General features: G+C 43.2%; 1 protein-coding gene across 6 annotated transcripts in view; it reads left to right on the top strand.

Annotated features, from left to right (window-relative positions):
• NRAP (nebulin related anchoring protein) overlaps window positions 1-21,320 on the top strand; it is a 69,356-nt gene that overhangs the window by 10,075 nt on the left and 37,961 nt on the right. For 2 of the 6 annotated variants that reach the window (XM_032313281.1, XM_032313280.1), the window contains exons 7-18: window positions 299-403; window positions 1,383-1,490; window positions 1,973-2,071; window positions 4,983-5,087; window positions 6,053-6,169; window positions 8,349-8,453; window positions 9,927-10,034; window positions 11,097-11,201; window positions 15,824-15,922; window positions 17,228-17,332; window positions 18,852-18,959; window positions 19,206-19,307. In XM_032313281.1, coding sequence (XP_032169172.1) covers window positions 299-403; window positions 1,383-1,490; window positions 1,973-2,071; window positions 4,983-5,087; window positions 6,053-6,169; window positions 8,349-8,453; window positions 9,927-10,034; window positions 11,097-11,201; window positions 15,824-15,922; window positions 17,228-17,332; window positions 18,852-18,959; window positions 19,206-19,307 — 1,266 coding nt within the window. Of the gene's footprint in view, window positions 1-298; window positions 404-1,382; window positions 1,491-1,972; window positions 2,072-4,979; window positions 5,088-6,052; window positions 6,170-8,348; window positions 8,454-9,926; window positions 10,035-11,096; window positions 11,202-15,823; window positions 15,923-17,227; window positions 17,333-18,851; window positions 18,960-19,205; window positions 19,308-21,320 lie in introns of all 6 variants that reach the window. The other 4 variants (XM_032313279.1, XM_032313277.1, XM_032313283.1 and 1 more) reach the window with 3 other exon arrangements.

The raw sequence follows: 21,320 nt of genomic DNA, 5'->3' as shown, positions 1-21,320 counted from the left end.
ATTCCTCAGTGGCTCATTTGAAAAAAATGGGGACAGTAAGAGTCTTGCCTCATGCAATGGTTATAGAGATGAGGTGGGTTAATATTTGTTAATGGTAAGCCATGCCTAGCATTCTCTTGGACTTAACACAGTAGCACTGATGCTTTTTGAAGAGGAGCCTTAGGAAGCCTGTACTAAAGTCTTGGTCATAGGCTTGTGTTGAGTCTAACCTGAATGTATAGCTTCAGGACAGCTGCAAGGAAGGGTCCTCACAAAAGCTGGTGAGTATGACCTTGACTCCATGCTATCTCTTCATCAGGTGGAATACAAGAGAGGGCATGACGAGCGTGTTTCCAGGTTCACCACGGTGGCGGATACCCCTGAGCTGCTACGGGCCAAGGCAGGCGGACAGCTTCAAAGTGATGTAAGAAATGATGGAGGTCTAGAGGCTTTTAAGATTCTCCATTCTTTCCTTCCTTGGAGGTAGAGGGCGGAAGAATGGCGGAGGCCTCTTGGTCCTACGTGGGAGCCAGGGAGACCTTTCTTTTTCTTTTGTTTTTTAAAAGATTTTATTTATTTATTTGACAGAGAGAGATCACAAGTAGGCAGAGAGGCAGGCAGAGAGAGAGGAGGAAGCAGGCTCCCCGCTGAGCAGAGAGCCCAATTCGGGACTCGATCCCAGGACCCTGAGATCATGACCTGAGCTAAAGGCAGAGGCTTAACCCACTGAGCCACCCAGGTGCCCCCAGGGAGAACTTTCTAAGGTCAAGGACAGTCAAGTCCCATAAGTTAGCCAGCACAGACCTTGTGAAATCTCTTCCTTAGAGAGAAAGCTTAGCATCAGTCACAAGTCAGATGTATGTGATTAATCCAAAAAATTTCAATCCTTGTTGCTGCAAATAGAGAATATAACTTCTAAGGGTTTTCTACCATTTACCTTTTCACAGCCCCATTGTTCCTTAACATAACAAGACCAAGGACTTTGTCTTTTTATGAGCAGGAAGCGTAAGCACAAATCCAGGTTTAGCTTAACGAGTGGCTTCTGCTCACTTTGGTTTAAGAAGCCTCTTTTGTCTCCTAGACTTGACTGGTGGCCCTTTGAGGGCAAAAACCTCCTCTCCTCCCTCTGTCTAGCCTTACCACCTGGCCCACAGCATGTGCTTCATGTGTTGAATTCTGCATTGAGTGTCTCCATGTACCAGGCACTGTGCTGGGTTTGGGGGGATAAAAAAGGTAAAGAAGATGCATATGGTACATCAAGCCATAAGCCATTGATGGTGCCATAGGGGCTGTGAGGGACGATGTGAGGGTCTCATGCAAACCCTTGGCAGGGCTTCTCATCAGACAACCTCATACATAGCACGATTGTGGCATGAGATTCCTTTTCTTTTTTCATCTTTCAGGTGAGATACATGGAAGACTATGAACAGCAGAGAGGGAAAGGCAGTTTTCCTGCCATGATCACACCCGCTTATCAGATCGCCAAGAGAGCCAATGAGCTGGCCAGTGATGTGAGTGTCCCTGACAGTGTATTCTTGGTAGGTGAGGAAACAGGAAGTTATCTGTGCCAGGCGACTACAACTTCCTGTCTGCTTTTGTATGCACCATGGTGCAGGGAGTAGCTTTCCTTCATAGTTTTTTTTTTTTTAAGATTTTATTTATATATTTGACAGAGAGCAATCACAAGTAGGCAGAGAAGCAGGCAGAGAGAGAGGAAGGGAATCAGGCTCCCTGCTGAGCAGAGATTCCCAGGACCCTGAGATCATGACCTGAGCCTGAAGGCAGAGGCTTAACCCACTGAGCCACCCAGGCACCCCTCCTTCATAGTTTTTAATGGGTTTTATCAAGACCAAGATCTGGCACTTTGATGTCTAAGACACAATCCCTGGACCCAAGCAGAAAAAGAACATTCCATGAGACGTTTGTTTTTACTCTTCTGGCTTCTGTGCATAGAAGGTGAAACTCACCAGGTTTGTCCTTCCCCTTCCTTTAGGTGAGGTACCATCAACAATATCAAAGGGAAATGAAGGGAATGGCTAGTTCGGCTGCTGGAGCTGCAGGCACAAGGGAATGCATGGATCAATATGGCCAGGTAGGTGATGAAATCACTCCCTGGGAGGATGCCCTTTCTGATGGTCAGTAGCCCACTGGCCTGTCACACAACCGATGGCCCTGGAGTTAGGGGTTGGGTTGTGGTTTATCTAGCCCTGTTTATGAAAGGTGGATTTTCTAAGTCAGAAAGCAAACATAAACAATTACATTGAGCTCAAATTGACCCATGTAAGAAAAGAGTTTCTAAGCACTTTTCTTTTTCTTTTTTATTTTTTTAAAAGATTTTATTTATTTATTTGACAGAGAGAAAGAGATCACAAGTAGGCAGAGAGGCAGGCAGAGAGAGAGGGAAGCAGGCTCCCTGCTGAGCAGAGAGCCTGATGCAGGGCTCGGTCCCAGGACGCTGGGATCATGACCTGAGCCTAAGGCAGAGGCTTTAACCCACTGAGCCACCCAGGCGTCCCTCCTTTTCTTTTTTAAAAATAAAGAACCCCTGTCAAGATGGTGGATTTGTCAAGAGTAAAACATTCTCACCTATTCAATGAAGAATGGTCCCAAGGCCCAAGACTGGCTAATTTTAGCTCACCCCTGTTAAGCACAAAAGGGATCCAAAGGCATGTCTGGAAGAATATTGGGCACTTCACTGAGTAACGAGTCTCATTTCTTAGAAACTACATATCTTATCTAGGTTGTTAGATGAAGCAATTTGATAGAGAATGCAAATCTTTCCCCCAATTTCACTTCTCACATGAACTACCTAGTGATGGGGGTAAAAAGGTTGAGATGATAATTGGAAGCTAATTTTTATTTGCACATCCCTCTGTATTTTCTGGTACTAAACAGGTGTAGGAGAGAAAGGGAATATTATCTTTTCATAGTTGTAAGTAAAGAATACTGGAAGGCTAAGTATGTGTATCAGAAGAATGCACTCAGTGGGCTTAGTTGAGTTTTTAAAAAATTGATTGGAAAGTTGTTTGAATTTTTCATCAGTGGGCAGATTTCTACAACATACATGATTTATTCAACATACATAATTTATGACAGAAACAACTTGTTTCTTTTCTTTTAAGAGTGTCTAGGGAGACACTCACGGAAGACTAAGGATGTATATGAAGATAGGGGTGTGACATCTTTGCAAAAGTCTGTCTGAACAAAAATGTCCAATCTTAAAAGAAAAAGTCCATTTTGCTAAATTCTGTAAGTTCCTTAAATGGCCTCAGTGCTTAGTGTCAATGAAATTATGCTTTTAGGGATTTGATATTTTAAATCTATTGTATAGAAGGCTGAAGTCGACTTTTAAAAATCACTTTAAAAAATATTTGGTTCCTATATTCGGCAGAAAATATTTTGTTCTAAATGTGGCCAGCACGTTCTGGCAGGACATGAACGTGTTTAGACATGTCTGTACCCATCATGGAGACGCAACCTCATAGTGTGGTAGCTGGTTCTCGCTTATTAGGACATGTTGGCTGAAGTTTCCCATCATGCTAATGACAAATCTTAGGATCAAAGTGGGTGTTGTTTGATAGGACCGCCGGCAACTGTCGAGAGGATCAGCCTCGTGTGGCATTTCCTGGTGTGATTTAGCAGGACCCGCCAGGCACGAGGAGGAGGGAGTGAGAGAGAGGCAGACAGACAGTCAGATAAACTATAAATATCTGTAATGTCTAAAATGCCAAACAATTCATTCTTCCTTTTCACGAATAACGTTTTTTTTTTAGGTCAATGGACTATATCATGTAATTGACTTATTGTTTATAACCAGCTAACTCCCCGGCTGGATTGAGTATCTCACTGAAAGATTTACACACCCAACGTGGATACTTATAAGGAGAAGTTAAAATAAAGTTCTAAGCCAGCCCCACCCATACAGCAGAAGGGGCAAAAGGAGATTAACAACGAATTTGGGAGCCTTCATTATTATTTTTTTTTTTAGCTTCCCTTTTTTTACTTGTCGCATTCGTCCCAGAACATTTTGGCAGCCAAACATAAAGGGGCACTCGGGCTGAACAGTTGTCATTACTGGATAAAAGGGAAGCCTGGACTTTCTAATTCGACCCAACTGTTTTATTTTTTAAAAATGTGTGTGCTGGATTCTGACCCTGCTGCGGGGGTAGGGCAGGCCCTTGCCTTGGAGGAGGCCATAGGAAGATGGAGTCATGAGCTTGAGGCAGCACTTGGGTTTCTTCAGACTGATGGGAACATGGAAGAGGAAGCAGCCGGCTCTGCCTGGGGGAGGACTGGGAATGAGGGGGGCGTTTCCCGGAGAGCCGGTAGCGTCAGATGGGGTCTTGAAGTACATCCCATCCGCTCCCAGGAAAGTTTTATGCTACTGACATCACGACAGGTCCATGAGAGAGAAAGTTTTGTTTTGTGGGAGTGGGTGGGTGGTGTGGGGAAGAGGAGGGGGGCTCAGATTTTAATAGTCTGAAAATTCACATTTAGCCCCATTTAGAGCCTCTTAGGGCAATTTGAAATTTCCCCCCGAATTCAAAAAATTCAAATAGTTATAAAATGCTCTTCTTGGCACATGGGAAAACAGTATCTGGGATGTTAATGGGTTTCTCTGCATAGATCTGCAGGCCCAACAAAGGCAGCTTTTGGGATTACTGGAAGGCAGACGGATTTCCCTGGTGTCAGATAGGGGATGAGAACTCCATAATCCATGGGTCTGGGAGACTTGTGGAATGTCTGGATTTATCTAGTGGAAATGTTGATGATGTTAGTTAGCATTTATTTAGTGCCGACTGTGTGCCGGGCACCAGTTAAGTAGACCTGACCACAGAGTCCACAGTCTTAGTCGCCTCATGGTTCTGCTTCTAGGGTGATCCCTGCAATGTCCATGGTGGACGGGCCTCTATAGGAACAGGCTCTAGGAGCGATCATTTCCAACTGCCCACCCTCTGAGGGAGGGGAACATCACTGAGGGACATTTTTGCTTCTCCCAGCAGGGCTACTTGGAGGACTATCAGGAGCACAGAGGAAAAGGCAGCTTCCCCGCCATGATCACCCCCGCTTATCAGAATGCCAAGAAAGCCAACGAACTCGCCAGTGATGTAAGTACCATATTGAGATGACCCGCAGAGCCGCCAAAGCAGAGGAGAAATGAGATTCTGAAGACTATGTTTAACTGAAGCCTACACACAGATCAATTAGCGCTTGATTTCTCTCCAAATTTCTGACACCTTCTTTCAGGCCGTTTGGTCACGTTTACCTGCTTCAAAGGAGTGTGACACCGACAGACGGTGGAATTTACTTTAGGCGAGTTGAAGCAGGTGCGAATGCTGGTCCAGCCAGATAAGCTGGGGTTAGGAGAGGCTTTGCAAGAGAAGCCATCTAGACACCTAGCACTTTGGGGGAATAGCTGATGAAAACAGGTCACGTGACTATCAAACTGGGTATAACCCAGTGGATGAAATGATTTTAATTTGCAGAATGCTGGCCAGCTGGCGGTCCTTGAAAGATAGACTATAATTAAACTCAGTTGAGCGATGTGCCCATGTAGATCCAACACGCCAACTTGAGCTTGGTCTATATATAGTCAGAAGCCGCACATGAATTTCACACCCCCTTTGCCCTTCTCCTTTGCTCTGTGCTCTTCAGTTATTAAACCCATTTGCCCAGGACAGTGTCTTCTTGGCCCAACAGGGGATGTAGAACCTGTGACTCACTTGGCCCCTCGTTTAGCGGGTTAGATGAGAAAAGACGTTGAAACCATGGGCAGACTGGGTTCGGAATTACGCTTTTTGGCATGCTTGTTTCAAGACGTTTCTTCATGCAGAGTTAGAGTATAAAGTACACAAAATGTGAAAAGGGCCAGTAAAACTTTAATACAAAGGGGACTGAGTGGTTTATGGATTTCATGGAGTAAAAAAAAGCCTATGTAGTTGTTTTTTTTTTTCCCTCTTCAGAAAATTCTCTTAAGTAACTATTGACATGAAATGCCGGGTCATTTTGGAGTAATTTCTGTCACGGAGCATGAAAATAACAACTCTGGGCCCTCTTTGTGTGCTTCTTTCAGATAAAATACAGGCAGGACTTCAATAAGATGAAAGGCCCTGCACATTATCACTCCCTCCCAGCCCAAGACAACTTGGTTCTCAAGCGGGCCCAGAGCGTGAACAAGCTTGTGAGCGAGGTGCGTACGGGGCACCGTGGACGGGGCAAGCCCAGCGTGAAAGATTTTGTTCAATGCCGCAGGAGCTGCACACGGTTGCCACTTTCCATGGAACAAATGGGCAGTAAAGAGAGCAACTCACGAGAGAGCCTAGAATCAAACAAATTAAGCAAATTAAGTTTCTCCAAGGGCTCCGAAGTGTCTTCTCAAATTCTCACAGGGCTTCTCACAGAAGTCTCAGGCAGTCAACTTTTAGTTGCAGAATAGTGCCCCAGCCAACCTTTGTAACCATACGTCATACGGAGTGGTAATCAAAGATCAGAAAGTGTTTCCAACATGGAACCTCTCTCATTGTCTTGTTATCGGAGTCCGGTTTCCCAGAAGCTGGGTGTCTCCTCTGAATTCCTGTAGCTTAGAGGCTGGACTGGCCGCCAGACGGTGCGTTTTGTTCAGTCTACTTGGTGATTCAGATTTTTTGAATTGCTGAGACTTTGGCAAGGAAATAACCCCTCGAGCTCCCAAATCCTTATCACGCCCTCCAGTCTTTTCTTTCACAGCACGGAGCCTCATTGGCATCTCCTCTCTAGACCCTCAAGGCATCTGAGTTAACAACCTCTTTCAATGGGAAGAAGGAGGCCTATTAAAAGTTCTCCCATAACAAGTTATCTGCAATTCAGAAGGGGATAGTCAAGTATCCTAAAATATTTTTCTTCCCTGACTTGTAAAGGCCAGTCTTCAGGTCCCCAACTATTCCTTCATCTGTGGCCCTCTAACTGTGGGCTGCTCAGAATCTCCAGGAGTGACATTTTCCTGATCTCAAGCGTTTCGAAGTAATAGATGGGTGCCTAGGTCTTGGAATCTGCATTTTAAACAGATGTTTGAGATGGTTCTGATACTCTAGGCTAGAGGTCAGCCAACCATGATAACCTGAGTGCCAAATCTGACCTGTAGCCTGGTTTTATAAATAAAGTTTTATTGGAACACAGCCACGTCCTGCTTGGTTACATATCATCTCTGGCTATTTTCATACCACAAGAGCAGAGTCAAGTAGTTGCCAAACCTTGCTCTTGATTCACGGAATATTAGGTCTAGATGGGACCTCGGCAATCTTTAGGTCCCGATTTTGTCACAGGCCTAGAGAAGTAACGTGTCTTATTCTGGTTCAGAGAGAATTTTAGGGAGAGAGTTGGAACCAGATCTCTGAAAGTACAGTTTTACCACCCAGGAAAAACTGTTAACATTTTGGCCTTTTTCTAAGTGAAAATATTATAAACAAGTATATGAATATAAAGACATTTATAGGTTAGAATTCAACTCTATTTATAGCTTGGTATACTTTTTTCACTGCTTATCGGATTGTGAGCATTATAATGTCTCTTGCATACTTTAAAAAGCAGGTTTCCACCATATTTCGTAAGATAGGATAACAAATTGTGGGGTTTTGTTTTGTTTTGGTAAGAGGTCACAAGAGAAACTTCCATTTCTTTTTGCCCTTGTGTTTACCCAGTAGGACAAACCAGTTCTTCTCTGTTTGTGGTAATCGGCCTTCCACTGGCTCCTCCAATTAATTACCTGGGACGACTTGGGGCCTTGGAATTCAGTAACTATAACCTCTCATCTTACATCCAGCTACTCAGGGGAGCTCAACTAGCCAACCCAGTTAAAATTAGAAGATGCTCTATGCATCTGTGAGAGGTCTCATTTATTATACTCTTTTGTCAAGTAACTTTTGTGGTTAGATTTTATTGAAATGTACATATGGAGAAATGTACACGCCATTTGTGCATGAAGGGAGAGATTTCTGCAAGTGGACACCTCCATGTAGCTAACACCAGATCAAGAAGCAGAACGTGATTCAGATATACAACCACCCCTGACCCGCAGACACTTTCCCCCAAGAGTAACTGCCGTCCGGATTTCTAAAACCTATTTTGCCACTTTTTGCGCTGTATGATCTGTTACTGGATTTTCTCTTGGAAGGGACCATGTTTCTTTAAATTTCCAGAGCCAAACTAATCATTTACTTATTTATTATTTGAAAGGAACACATATAACTGTTAACTTAGGGTGTCCAATGCCTGGTATTTTTAAACGTTGGGTTGAAAGTTTTCTAAAAATAACCTAGTAAAGTCCTGGGGACATTTTCAAGAGTGGCTTTTGGGCCTGGTTCTATTGTGCGTCTGGTGTTTTGGTTTCCAAGGTGGAATATAAGAAGGACCTGGAAAATAGTAAAGGTCACAGTATCAACTACTGTGAGACGCCTCAATTCAGGAACGTGAGCAAGATCTCAAAATTCACCAGCGATGTGAGTTTTTAACACCTAAGCATTTGTTTGGGCTTTTTTTTTTAATGAGCTAATCTCCAAGTCTCTTAAGAGACAGTCTATGTGAATATATCTGTTTGTCTCAGAGAAGCATGGCATCTTAGGCGCAAATACCTAAGAGTGTTGATTAAGATTGCCTGCAGGGAGTGGTCCACCTGGTGTTAATTCTGTCCTACCATGCACTTGACCTTGAATCCTTAATGGTAGCACCTTTCCTCTCGTGCTCTCCCTGTGTAGCAGTATCGGCTCCTGCTGGTGAATGCTGGAGTGGGAGTCTGGCTGAGCATGCGACATCCCCTCTCAACGCGACTTTGTGCTTCTTGGTTAACGTTTGATATCATCTCACCTGGGGACCCAGATGTGCTTTCCTCATTTTACAGAGGAACAGATGGCATTTGTAAATTTGGAAATTCTCAGCGAAGTTCTGGGGATGTTTCCTTGAGAACATCAAGGACTTATACTAGATGATGTGGTTTTATTTCTGCCTCGTGGCATAGTGTAGTAGAATTTAAGATCACGAGGGACTTAGTAAGGCTCAGGGAGGAATTTCTTTTGGCTAAAAGTAGTGGTGAAGAGCACCAGCCTTGGAGCTGACAGTCCCGGCTCCAGAATTAATGAAGTGTTCGACTTTGGGCATGTTGTTTAAGCCCCCTGGAGCCCCTTTGTCCATGTGTAAAATGGGGATACTAAGTCCTTCCTTCTCATGGAGTTCTTGTGAAGACGAACTGAGCAGAATCGTGTCTGATACGTGGTTATGTATTTGTTTAAATAATCTCAGTGCCTCGAACTTCGTGGCTTCCCGGGGAAGGTGATTTTAATGCAGCTTCATGAGAAGCTACCCAGATTTTCCTATTTATGACTTCTTGGCATCCTGTTTTGGTTTTCCCTTCACTTGGTAAGCTGCATTTGGGACGTGACATCCTTATTTCACATGACTTTAGTAGCCACCAATTTGTGTGTAAAAAAAAAAAAAATCACAGAATTTGGCGAAGCTCAGGTTATATTCTTCATATGATTAGAAACGGAGGTAACAGCATGCAGTGATTTGTGCCAGCCCCCAGCGTGGGGCTTTGTACCCAGTGTCTGCACGACTAGTCTTGTCCATTGGAGAGGCCCTGCTCATGGGAGGTTTTTCACATGGGGAAAATCGGACACATTCCCAAGCAAAAACGTTAAAAAGAAAATTGGGTCTGTTTCCCGCTGCCTGTACTCACCAGATCCTATGTTTGGTTGTGCTTCTGTGCTTGTCTCCCTCCGTCTTCCTGTGCTTGCTTGAAATTCAAGCGGTTTTTTGAAAGGAGGTTTGGCTTCTTTTTTATTCAGTGATACACTGACTACTTAAATAGGTTCTATTTAGTCGTTTTTATTTCCAGTTCGTTGCATTAAGATGAGCAGTTGATCTTCAACAAGTTGGGAAGAGAAGTCTTTTATTGAAAGCTTTGTGTTTCCTTCTAGAATAAATATAAGGAAAATTACCAAAACCACATGAGAGGCCACTATGAAGGAGTTGGTATGGACAGACAGACTCTCCATGCTATGAAGGTTGGCAGCTTGGCCAGCAATGTGAGTCCAGGTTTGAAGGGCCTGTAGGTCTGGGGACCTGTTGGGGTGGAGGGAGGTGAAATTTGAAGAATTCAGCCAACTCTTTTTCAAACTTCCTTTTTAAAAGTCAATGTCCTGTTGTATAAAGACTGACCCATAAAAGCTTCTAAACGTTAGCCAATATAACCAAAGCTAGGTAAAACCCTTGAAATTGTTCAAAAGCTTCAATTTATTTATCTCAGCTTTCTCTGGCTTGAAGAGTACATAGATCTGTTATCTTTGATCCAGTGTGAGAAAAGCATCCTGTTTCTGAGACATAAAGAGAAATGGATGAACATAATCTTACTTGAAATTTCTCAAACTTCTAAAACATTTGTGATTTATTTGGAGTTGGTTGGTGGGTTGGTTGATTGGTTCATTCATTTATTCAACTGTAGTGTTCAGTGAAGACCTCCTATGGGCAAGTACTGGTCAAGGTAGTGGGGTAACAAAATAGATCAGATCCCATAGCACGGCATCTCTTAATCCTTCCTTGGCTTTGTCAGTTCACCTGACAGTTTGTAAATGCCAAATTGTAAATCTTGGAGGTAAAGGGCACTTCAAAGGAACCGATTTCATTAGTAAGACATACAAAGGTCAAATTTCCTCTGCTTGAGAATGTCAAATTTGACCTTTAGGATAAAAATTTAAATACTCTGAAGACTCTTGACTTTTCATTTATTTTCTAGGGGGTTAGCCAAGAAGACCTTTCATCATACACCCACATGCTGGTGTTTCTTTTTAACAAATACTATAAGGAGATCCATAATTAATAAGAAAGATAAAATAAATGTGCTACAGGTGGAAGTTAGCTAATTTTGGATTAATTAGGAAGAATTCAAATTAATTAAGGGCAAAGTATGAACATAATTTAATTTTCCTTGGAGGTGATGAAATGGAATTAATTTTATTTCTCATTACTTTTTTAAAAAATTTCCTATGACATTCAAACAAGGTCAAAATAAAGAAAGTGGGGACTAATTTCTTTTTTCTTTTTCTTTCTTTCTGTGTGTGTGTGTGTTTGTGTGTGTGTGTGTGTTTTAGATTGCCTACAAGGCTGATTATAAACACGATGTTGTGGACTACAACTACCCAGCCACTCTCACTCCTTCCTATCAAACAACAATGAAGCTGGTTCCCTTGAAAGATGTAAGTCCCCCTCCAAGAGCATCTTCTGCTTTATTCCTTGTTAATTCCTCTTGTGGAGTGATTCTTAAGTAGCAAGATGGGAAGAAACAAGTTCTAATAGTTCCTCACAGATGGAAGGGATTGAGAAAGGGAACTCTTCCACTAGGAGAGTCCATTCATGCGTGTGTGGAAACGCTTAGATATTCCATGTAAGGTGGGGACAACTCTTGTTTTCATCCTGAAAATAATCTGAAGTTCAGTTAGAATTTGGTAGAATATGTCTGCCTTTGGGCCCTTTAAATTTATTCTTCCTTAACAATGAAGAATAATCTTTTCTTTCTTTCTTTCTTTCCTCCTATTTGAAGTTTTGGAGTGTGATATGTTGAGGGACTAAAGGAAGTAAAATATAAAAAATAAAATATATAAAAAATGAAATAGTTATAAGTTGAGAGGAAGTAGTAATGTAGACTTAATGTTGACTCAGGAGCACTTGGGAAGGTAGATATATTTCTTCATTATTATAGCAGTGATTTTATTTCTTCACAGTTTGGTTTATCTTGGTGAAATACATATAATTAATTAAATTTATTATTTTCTATTATAGGAATTTTACTATATATGTTTGTTACAGGAAATTTAGAAAATTCTGAAAAACATAAGGAAAAAGATTAAAATCATCTATTTTCTTAAAAAGTAGTTAAGGTGGTTTAGACCTGAGTGCATATCATAGTTATTTGTCAGTGATGATTATCTCTAACCAATTAATAATTTAACAAACAATTCAGCGTATACTTACTAAGTGCCCAGTGCTACTTTCCTTCACATTCCTTTGGGCTCAGCGTGACCCTAGTAACATTGACTTGGGTTTTGCTCTTGGTGAGATGGTCTTCACATTGCTCTCCCTTTTGCTCAGAGTGAGAACAGTGGGGGTCCTGCTGGACATCTTTAGTGTTTAACATGGTTTATAGGACAACAAAGGAAGATCATTGGCAAATGATAGTTTAATGGATGAAATGGGCTTTTCAAATGTATAGTAAAGCAAAGGATGGGAAGTTGAGGGAGACTAAGCCTTGCTTCTTCTTTTCCCAAGAAGTTTGGTTGTGTTGACTTACCACTGCGCTTCATGAAACCCAAGGATACACTTGACTACCTAAGCTACTTCCTTCCCTTTTTGGCTGCATGCATCACCTGGGACTTGAGGACTGAGAGCACCTCATTAGAATGGGAGCTATTCTGTCTGTAGACCTCCATCAACCACGTTCGAGAGCCCAGTGAAAACTAGAGAGATTCTTACAACTTTGTACTCCTGTTGTAACAAGACTTGCTATTATGTTTGTTTGTGTAAGGCTGTGGATCAAACTAAGCACCTGAAATACAGCCTGCTCACCTGGGCAAACCCGATGGAAGAATGAAACCAGCCTGGGTTAGAAGGATTAATTAGAAGCAGAGGGAGATTCTGAACTGAAAGCCCAGGAGCCTGATTGAGGTTGCAGAGGTGTTTAGTTTGGCCACACAGTATTTAAAAAACAATGGTGCCAACATATAGAGATTTGGGGGGTTGATAAAAAAATTCATATGTTCACCAATTCTAGAACAATCTAGAAACTCTGGAAATGACATCCCAAGTTCCCATGTGGTAGCAACTGCCTGGGACTGAGTGACAGGTGCTCTGTCTTACCTTATTCTCCTTGGCCTTCCCTTCCTGGTTCCTATGTGAATTTGAGTTTACCACCGTAGTGTAGGGACTTAAATATTCAGGAAGTTTGGGAAATCCATTACAAGAGCATTTATAGTCTCTCTGTCTGGTGGCTCTAAAGGTGGTCAAATAGCTATGAAATTAAATAAACAGGCATGGGTCTTTAATTAGAGGGCATTCCTTTCAGAGGGATTTTATCAGCACTAATAGCATTAAAATGAGACTCCATCCTTAGCAAAGCGTTCCTTCAGAAAGTAGATGGAAGCACTGGCCAAGGATCTGTGATGTTGCAAGAATGTGATTAATCATGGAAACTGTTAATTATGTCCCGCAGAGGAGAGTAATTGTGCTCTGCAACACTTTAATGCAAAATTATTGGGAAGGAATATGCCTTTTAAAAAATACAGTTTTCGTGACATTTTATCATGCACAATTCTGAACTCTAATGGACTCTTTATTATGAGATGATAATTTCCCCTCTGAGTAAATGCATTAGGATGCCAGTGCACTCTAGTCTCATTAATGGTTGACATTGAAATGACTTTGTATTTCCTACTCTTTCTCTATACCCTATATCTGCAACTGAGAATGAGCAAAACTTCTGTCATTGAACCATTAACCCAAAAACACAAAGTGATGCTGTTCTTTAGCTCTGAATCCAACAAAATACCCCGTGTCCCACTGTCAGGAACACTCTGTTTTTCCTAGATGCTGTCCTAGAAATTAATCTATAAGTCATTTGTTTGTACCCAGAATATATTTCCCTGTCTAAACAGTGGTAGCTTTGGCTACAGGGGACCCCAAGTTCATCTGTAAAATAAAAGTTCCAAGCACACTACACTAGCTTTGGCAAACCAGGTTTAAGTACAGAGGATGAGAGGCAGAGTGCTAGAATTTGAATCCTGACATTAGCTGGGTGACCTTGGGCCAATCACTTCAGTTCCCTGGGCCTCAGTTTTCACATTGTAAGGTAGGGATAGTAAGAGGGTGGTGGCCAGAGGAGCATGGCGGTCAGTGGAGATCTGGGCAGAGATGACAGCAGACAGTGGCGACCCAGCAAAGGCGTGTTATCTTCTTAGGCTTGGAGTAAGCCTAAAGAAGCTGCCCCACGGTGTGGGGTACCAGGTGGGGTCCTGGGCTTCAGGCAAGAAAACAGAGGCATGAAGCTTAGGCGTGAGAGGTTCAATGGTTCGATTGCTGTGAACAAACCAGAGGGTCGCTGATGGATAGGGCCTCACCTGGAGCCTGTAGGTGTGTGTGTGGGGGGGAGTGGTGTCATGTGTCCCCAGGACTGAGTCAGTTTAGGGTCCTGAGAGCAAGGACCCAGCTGAGATACCTACCTAGACAGGGCTGTGTCTGCGTGTGCTCACTCTGCACAGAGTAGACGCTCTGTGACTGTTTGTTTAAGACATGAATGACTGAACAAATGAAGGACAGGGTGGACCACGCCGGCAGAGGTCATTCACCGTCCACAACCTCACCCTCTTACTCTTCACTTGTCTGCATCCTGGCTCCCCTTGTCCCGTGTAGGTCCCTGGGGCTCTCAGCAGCTCCCCTCTACCCATTGCCCTTGCTCCCTGCCCTCAAGCCTCCAACATGCTCTTGTACCTCCCTGCTCAAGTCTCCATTCCCTCTGCAGTGACTCAGAGGAGGTTTGGAGGAAAATAAGATGATTGGATGAATATCTTCTTGTGGGCAAGTGGCTAATAATCCTTGAGTCTCTCAGGCACAAATTGTACTTTCAGATGGGAAAATCCACGAGTCCCCAGTATCTTGAAATGGCGGGAAACCGGAAGTCCCCGCACCAGGCAGTCCTGGAGGCTTCTCTTCTAAACCCACCCACCCTTCTTCCTTCAGGAAGGTACCTAGCTCCCAGCCCTTTTCTCAGGGACTTGGGCAAGGCCAAAGTGAGGGCCAGGCAGGGGCTGGCATACAGGGTGAAGCCATGTTTAGAGCATCGTCACCCAGAGCCTGATGTGCCATTGCCTCCCACTTACCAGATCAGCTGGACTTTTTGTCTCTCTTTCATTTTTCTTTCCTGTTTTAAAAAACTTCTTTTCTTTTGAAGTATAAAACATATATAGAAAAGTACATTAAGTATAGACAGGCAGCTTGAATTATTATAGAGTGACCTTGTGCATGTGTTTTCTTTGGAAGTGCACCTAGGAATAGAATTGTGGAGACTCGGGGTACGTGTGTGTGCCAAAGCGCCATATTGGTTCCCAAAGTGGCTGTGCCAACCCTCACTTCCGCCAGCTGTGTTGTGAGAGTCTCCGCAGCTCCACATCCTTGCCAGCCCTTGGTGTAGTCGGCAGTTTAAATTTTCACTCTTCAGGCGAATGTCGAGGGGTGTCTCATTGCAGTTTTAATATACATTTCTCTGATTCATAATAACAATGTAGATGGGTGCCTGGGTGGCTCAGTCAGTTCTGTGTCTGTCTTGGGCTCAGGTCATGATCCTGGGGTCCTGGGGAAGAGTCCCGCATCGGGCTCTCTGCGCAGTGGGGAGCCTACTTCTCCCTCTGCGTTCCCCCTGCTTGTGCTCTCTCTCTTTCTGTCAAATAAAGAAAATCCTTTAAAAAAAAATAACAACGTGGATGAGCAGCTTTTCCTATGCTTACTGGCAGTTTAGTTGACCTCTTCTATTGTTGACTTGTTCTATCGTCTATAGTTGACCTGTTCAAGTCACCCACTCATCAATGTACTGGGGTTTTTTTTTGTTTTGTTTTTTTGGTTTGTTTGTTTATCTGTGGGCTTGGAGTATCTGTTGGTTTCCAGTTGGAATCTTCAATCCTTCTTTCGTAATAGGAGAATTAATAATAGGAGAATAGAATAGGAGAATTAGCTCTGCTGGGCTTCGGGGTAGGAAACTAAGCAAATCTTAAAGAAAACTGCTGGTGACATCTTCTTGTATCTTTTCTTTCTTTTTTTTTTTTTTTTTAACCAGGTCAATTACAGGCAAAGCATTGACAAGTTGAAGTACAGCTCTGTGACCAACACTCCTCAGATTATCCAAGCGAAAATCAATGCCCAGCAACTGAGTCACGTAAGTCCCCGGCCCTTGCCCAGCCCAGATGTGGGGGACTCAAGTGCTTTGTGGCCCCTGGATACCTGGCTCCCCCAAGGACATGGCATTCATTAACAATAATAGATGTCTTGTGACAACCACGAGGTGACCCCCCTTAATTTAAATTTTTTATTATGGAAAATTCCAAATACATCTAATTGTAGAAAGGATAATGTTCTGAGTCTCCATGTATCCCTCACTCAGCTTCTATCCATCATGGCCAGTCCTGCTTCATTTGTATGGCCCATCCCCTTCTTCCTCCTCTGATATTTTGAAGAAAATCCCAGAGATTAAATAATATAATCTACCAATACTTTAGGGTACCTCTCTAAAAGATTAAAAAAAAAATTAAGCACATTTATACAACTTAATACATCACACCAAAAACTAATAATAATTGTTGGTCTCACCAGTATCCTATTAGCCTTTAACATTCCAGTGATCTCATAAAGTTATAATTCCACAGTTTTACATTTTGTTTGAATCAGGATCTGAATGAAGTCCGTGCTTCTGGCTGGCTGATAGGTCTTTAAGATTCTTTTCATCTTTAAGGTTTCCTGTTTATCTCTCTTCTTTCCTCGCAAGTGGTTTATGGAAGAAGCTGGAGTGTTGATCCTGTTACGTTTCCCATGGTCTGAGCCTTGTGAACTGCATCCCAGTGTGGCCTTCATGTGTCTTCTGGCCTCCAAATGTCTTATAAAATAGTAGTTGGATCTGTAGGTTTGATCAGGTTTAGGTTCAGTTTTGGGACAAGGATGGGATGCTTTGCAGATGATGCTGTATTTATCCACTGGAAGTCACATAATGCCTGATTGACCTTTCTTTAGGTGACTTAAGGTGGCTTTTTCTTTTTCAGTGTGGGCAGCCATGGGATAATTACTCTCTGAGTATCTTCTCTGTATGTAAGCAAGATGTTCAGCACTGCGGCCGTTAAAAACAAACCCCCCCCCCAAAAAAACCCAAAAAACAAAAAACAAGTTCTCTACCCTCTAGCGCTTCATGGAGAATTGGTGAAGTAACCACAGGGAAATCTTTTATAAGCTCACAACCGTGAATGTGCCTTTGAATCGTTTTTCTTTTCATTCGACCTCTTTAATCAGTTCACTTAAACCATTCATAAAACTGCAGACTTCCTTGTCAAATGCCTTTCCTAGAAACTCCTTCTCAGCTATGGACCCAAGTGAAAAATGGGGAAAGTAAAAAAGAGAGCGTTGCTTCCAGAATTCACCTCTGTCTGTCTAGACAACTTGCGCTTACTCTGTGGGTTTATTTTAAATTCAACAGGTGAATTATCGTGCTGACTATGAGAAAAATAAGTTGAATTACACCTTGCCACAGGATGTACCTCAGCTGGTGAAGGCCAAAACCAATGCTGAACTATTTAGTGAGGTGAGCAAGCATCGGAGGTGAGAACATGGTAGAGTTTAACTAACCAACATGAGGAGGAGGGCACCAGGCCCGGCAAGCAGAGGCTATTCTCTTTGTGAGAGACGTTCATCAAAGGCGCCCATCATGTTACGGTTTTGAATTTTGCTGTCTCATGGCATGTGGTTGTTCTCTGGGGATAAACTGATCACAGGAATTGATTTCTTATTCTGTAAACACGTGTTCAAATGCACACACACCATCATCATCATTGTCATTGTCCTGGTGAATTCTGACTGCTGCTTTGCTGTGCAAAGAAAATTTAAGTTTTTTTTTTTTTTAATATTTTTGTTATTTATTTTTTTGAGAGGGAGAGTGAGAGAGAGAGAGAGCACAAGCACTGGGGAGCGGAAGAAGCAGTGTCCCCACTGAGCAGGGAGCCTGAACCGGGGCTCGATCCCAGGACCCTGAGCCCAAGGCAGACGCTTAACCAATGAAGCCACCCAGGTGCCCTGAAAATTTTAGTTTTGAGGTCAATCTTAATCACTAGATTGTTCCTGGAGTCACAAGAGGGCTATCATTAGGCTTTTTGTCCTAGATGGGGGCAGGAGAAGAAAAAAAGGAGCCACCATTTATTAAATGCCTGCTTTATGCTGCCCATTGAGATGGGCACCTTATATATGAAATTATTGAATCATCCTAACCCCTAGCACCTATTTATGGCATAGACACAGTAGCATGGGCTTTGGTATCAGAATGCCCTGAGTCATTGGTACTGCCATTTTTAAGTTGTGTGACCTACGTAAGGTTGTTTGATGTCTCTGAGCCTCACAGGCCTAAAGCAAAGATTGACCGTCGAAGAGTAGAAGGCAATTAGATAGGTGTTGTTACCATGCCAACATCAGTAACTTATGTCTTTACCAGCTCAGTTTCCGTGTCCATGTTCTTTACCCAATTTATCTCCACAGCAACCCTGAGACAGGTAATAGGAGGTTTTATGTTGTTTTTTTGTTTTTTTTTTCCCTTTTTTTCTCCTTTTCCCTTTTTCTTGCAAATGGCAAAGCAAGGCTGAAAGAGGTAATGTGCTTTGCCCAAAGTCTCATGATCAGGAAACAGCACAGCCCGGATAGACATGTGATTCTACTCTTTGTTCTGTCCCATCACCGCTGCCCTGCGTGGCCCCACAGCTCAGGAATCAATGCACTGTCTCAAAAATTGCTATTACCATTTTGACAATAATAGCCGAGATTCTGGTCTGTAAACAGATGAAGAAACCAGCTTTGTTGTTGTTGTTGTTGTTGTTTAGAGAGGGAGAGAGGGGAGGGGCAGAGGGGGAGAGAGAGAGAATCTTAAGCAGGCTCCACGCCCAGCACAGAACTCGGTCTCACCACCCAGAGGTCATGACCTGAGTCAAAGCCAAGAGTTGGAGGCTTAAGCAACTGGGCCACCCAGGTGCCCCTGTTGTTGTTCTTTTAAATGTCTTTTTAACTTTGGGCAGGAATTTGGATCCTGACTCTTAGTCACCTGTGTTTCTGTTTGCCAGGTTAAGTACAAAGAAGGCTGGGAGAAGGCCAAGGGGAAAGGATTTGAGATGAAGCTGGATGCGATTTCTCTGCTGGCCGCCAAAGCCTCTGGAGAGCTTGCTAGCAACGTAGGTTTCCTCTCATTAACTCAGAAATGTATAAGAAATGGTTCCCATAAAAATGTCAGCGGTCCCGCGGAAAAAAATAATGACTGCTTACATTGTAAACATCCCAGGACTTTAATCTTCTTCTGGGTTCGCAAAAGACCCGGGAGGTTGTTTTCAGAATTGTTCCCGTTACCTTGCGAATACCAAAGCCCCTGAGGTGGCACAGTTTCTCTTCTCCTCACCGTAGACTTTCTTCTTTCTCTCAAGATTAAATATAAAGAAGAGTATGAGAAAACGAAAGGCAAAGTCATGGGCACTACAGACTCGAGGCTTCTGCACTCCCTGCAGGTGGCCAAGATGAGCAGTGAGGTAAACTCTTTCCTGTCCCTCAGCCCCTTCCTCAGACTTGTGCTGCTTTGAGTGTCCTTCCGGGGCCAACTTTTCCCGGGACCTTATGGTTGACTTCCACCTACAAATTCTCTCATGTCTTGTGTGAGGAGTTTGTTCACTTTCTTTATTTAGATGAGGTGTTTTGGCCCAAAGGGTGACTGGCATCTATGGCTCAAGGTAAAAAGGTGTCCGTCCACCTGTATTAATTCCGCAGAAGTCTACCAAGCAACTATGATGAGCAAGATCCTGTTAAGACACCAGGGCTATAGGAATGAACAACACATTACAGGTTCCTCCCCAGGGGAGCTTAATCTTATAGGGACAGTCAAACACTAAGCATCCTGCTTGTTGTGGCAATGTCCCCGGTGGGTCCTGTGGCCATGACACACTTGATGTACAAAGTAGTTAGCAAACAACTGGTGCATGGAGACTCCAACCAACCAAAGTGACGCTGCTTGTATACAGCTATAATGGCTGGAGATTAACCCTCTTAGGTGTCACTTACCAAAATGCTTTGGTGGAAGGATAGACTTGGTGTCAGGTCAGGTCTTCCCTGACAATGCTGAGCAGGCCTAAATGACACAGGAGTGTTGAGTTTCTGCTTTACAATTGTCGCTCCAAGTTAGGAGGCCAGCTTATGCTGCTCCCATGGTGCGGCCAGATATAATTACCTGGTGAGTCATTTAGGAGCCATGGTTTGACTAGAATAAGAAAGTTGGCATCTGGGTTGCCATTTTGGATGTGACTATGGAACAAGTCCTATGAAGCGCATAATCATGAAATATACTAAGACATTGAGAATTGGGCTTCTTTTTAGACAGAGAACAAAATGACATTTCTTCTTTGCAGTTGGAGCAGTTGGGACCAAAAAGATTATGTCTTGTCCAAAGCCATCTAGTAGTCAGTGATAAAGGTGGAGGGGTAGTGTTAGAGCCTAGGACTCTTAGTACTGGCACCATACTGCTTCTTCTGTAGCATGCCACCTTTCCCACTACCATTATCACCATCACCATCATTACCATCATCATCATTATTACAACCATCACCACCACCACCACCATCACCACCACCACCATCATCACTATCACCACCCTCAACACCACCACCATCACCACCACCATCACCACACATTCACTAAAATCACTATCATCATTGTCACCACCACCATCATTACCATCACCGTCGCTACCACCATCATCATCACCACCATCTCCACCATCACCATCATTACCATCATCATCACCACCACCATCTCCACCATCACCATCATTATAATCATCATCATCAATACCACCATTACTACCATCACCATCATTACCATCATCATTATTACAACCTTCACCATCACCACCATCACCATCATTACCACCACCATCACCACTACTACCACCATCATTGTCACTATCACCACCACCACCACCATCACTATGACCACCCTCCACACCACCATCATCACCACCACCATCACCACATATTCACTATAATCACTATCATCATTGTCACCATCACTATCACTACCACCATCATCATCACCACCATCTCCATCATCCCCATCATTACCACCATCATCATCACCACCATTACCACCATAACCATTCATTACCACTCATCACTATCACTATCACCACCCCCATCACCATCATCACCATCACTATCACCACCACCACCATTAACACATATTCACAATTATCACCATCACCACTGTTACCACTATTTTCACCATCATCACTATCACCACTGTCATCACCACCATCACCACCATCGTCACCATCATCAACATTTTTACCACCATCATCACTATCATCACTATCACCACCATCGTCATTGTCATCCTCACTGTGAACATTTTTCAGGTGTTTGCTCTATGCCAGTCCTTGTACTAGGTAGATTTCAACTACTATTTTGCTTGCTTATCACAATAGTCCTCTGAGAACATGAGCCCTTAGAGAGGTGATGTAACTTTCCAGAGGTCATCCAGCTGGCAAGGGGTAG

The sequence above is a fragment of the Mustela erminea genome, chromosome 14 (assembly GCF_009829155.1).
Source record: "Mustela erminea isolate mMusErm1 chromosome 14, mMusErm1.Pri, whole genome shotgun sequence".
NCBI classification, from domain to species: Eukaryota; Metazoa; Chordata; class Mammalia; order Carnivora; family Mustelidae; genus Mustela; species Mustela erminea.
Note: the sequence above shows the minus strand (reverse complement) of the source record. Positions and strands in the feature narration are given on the sequence as shown.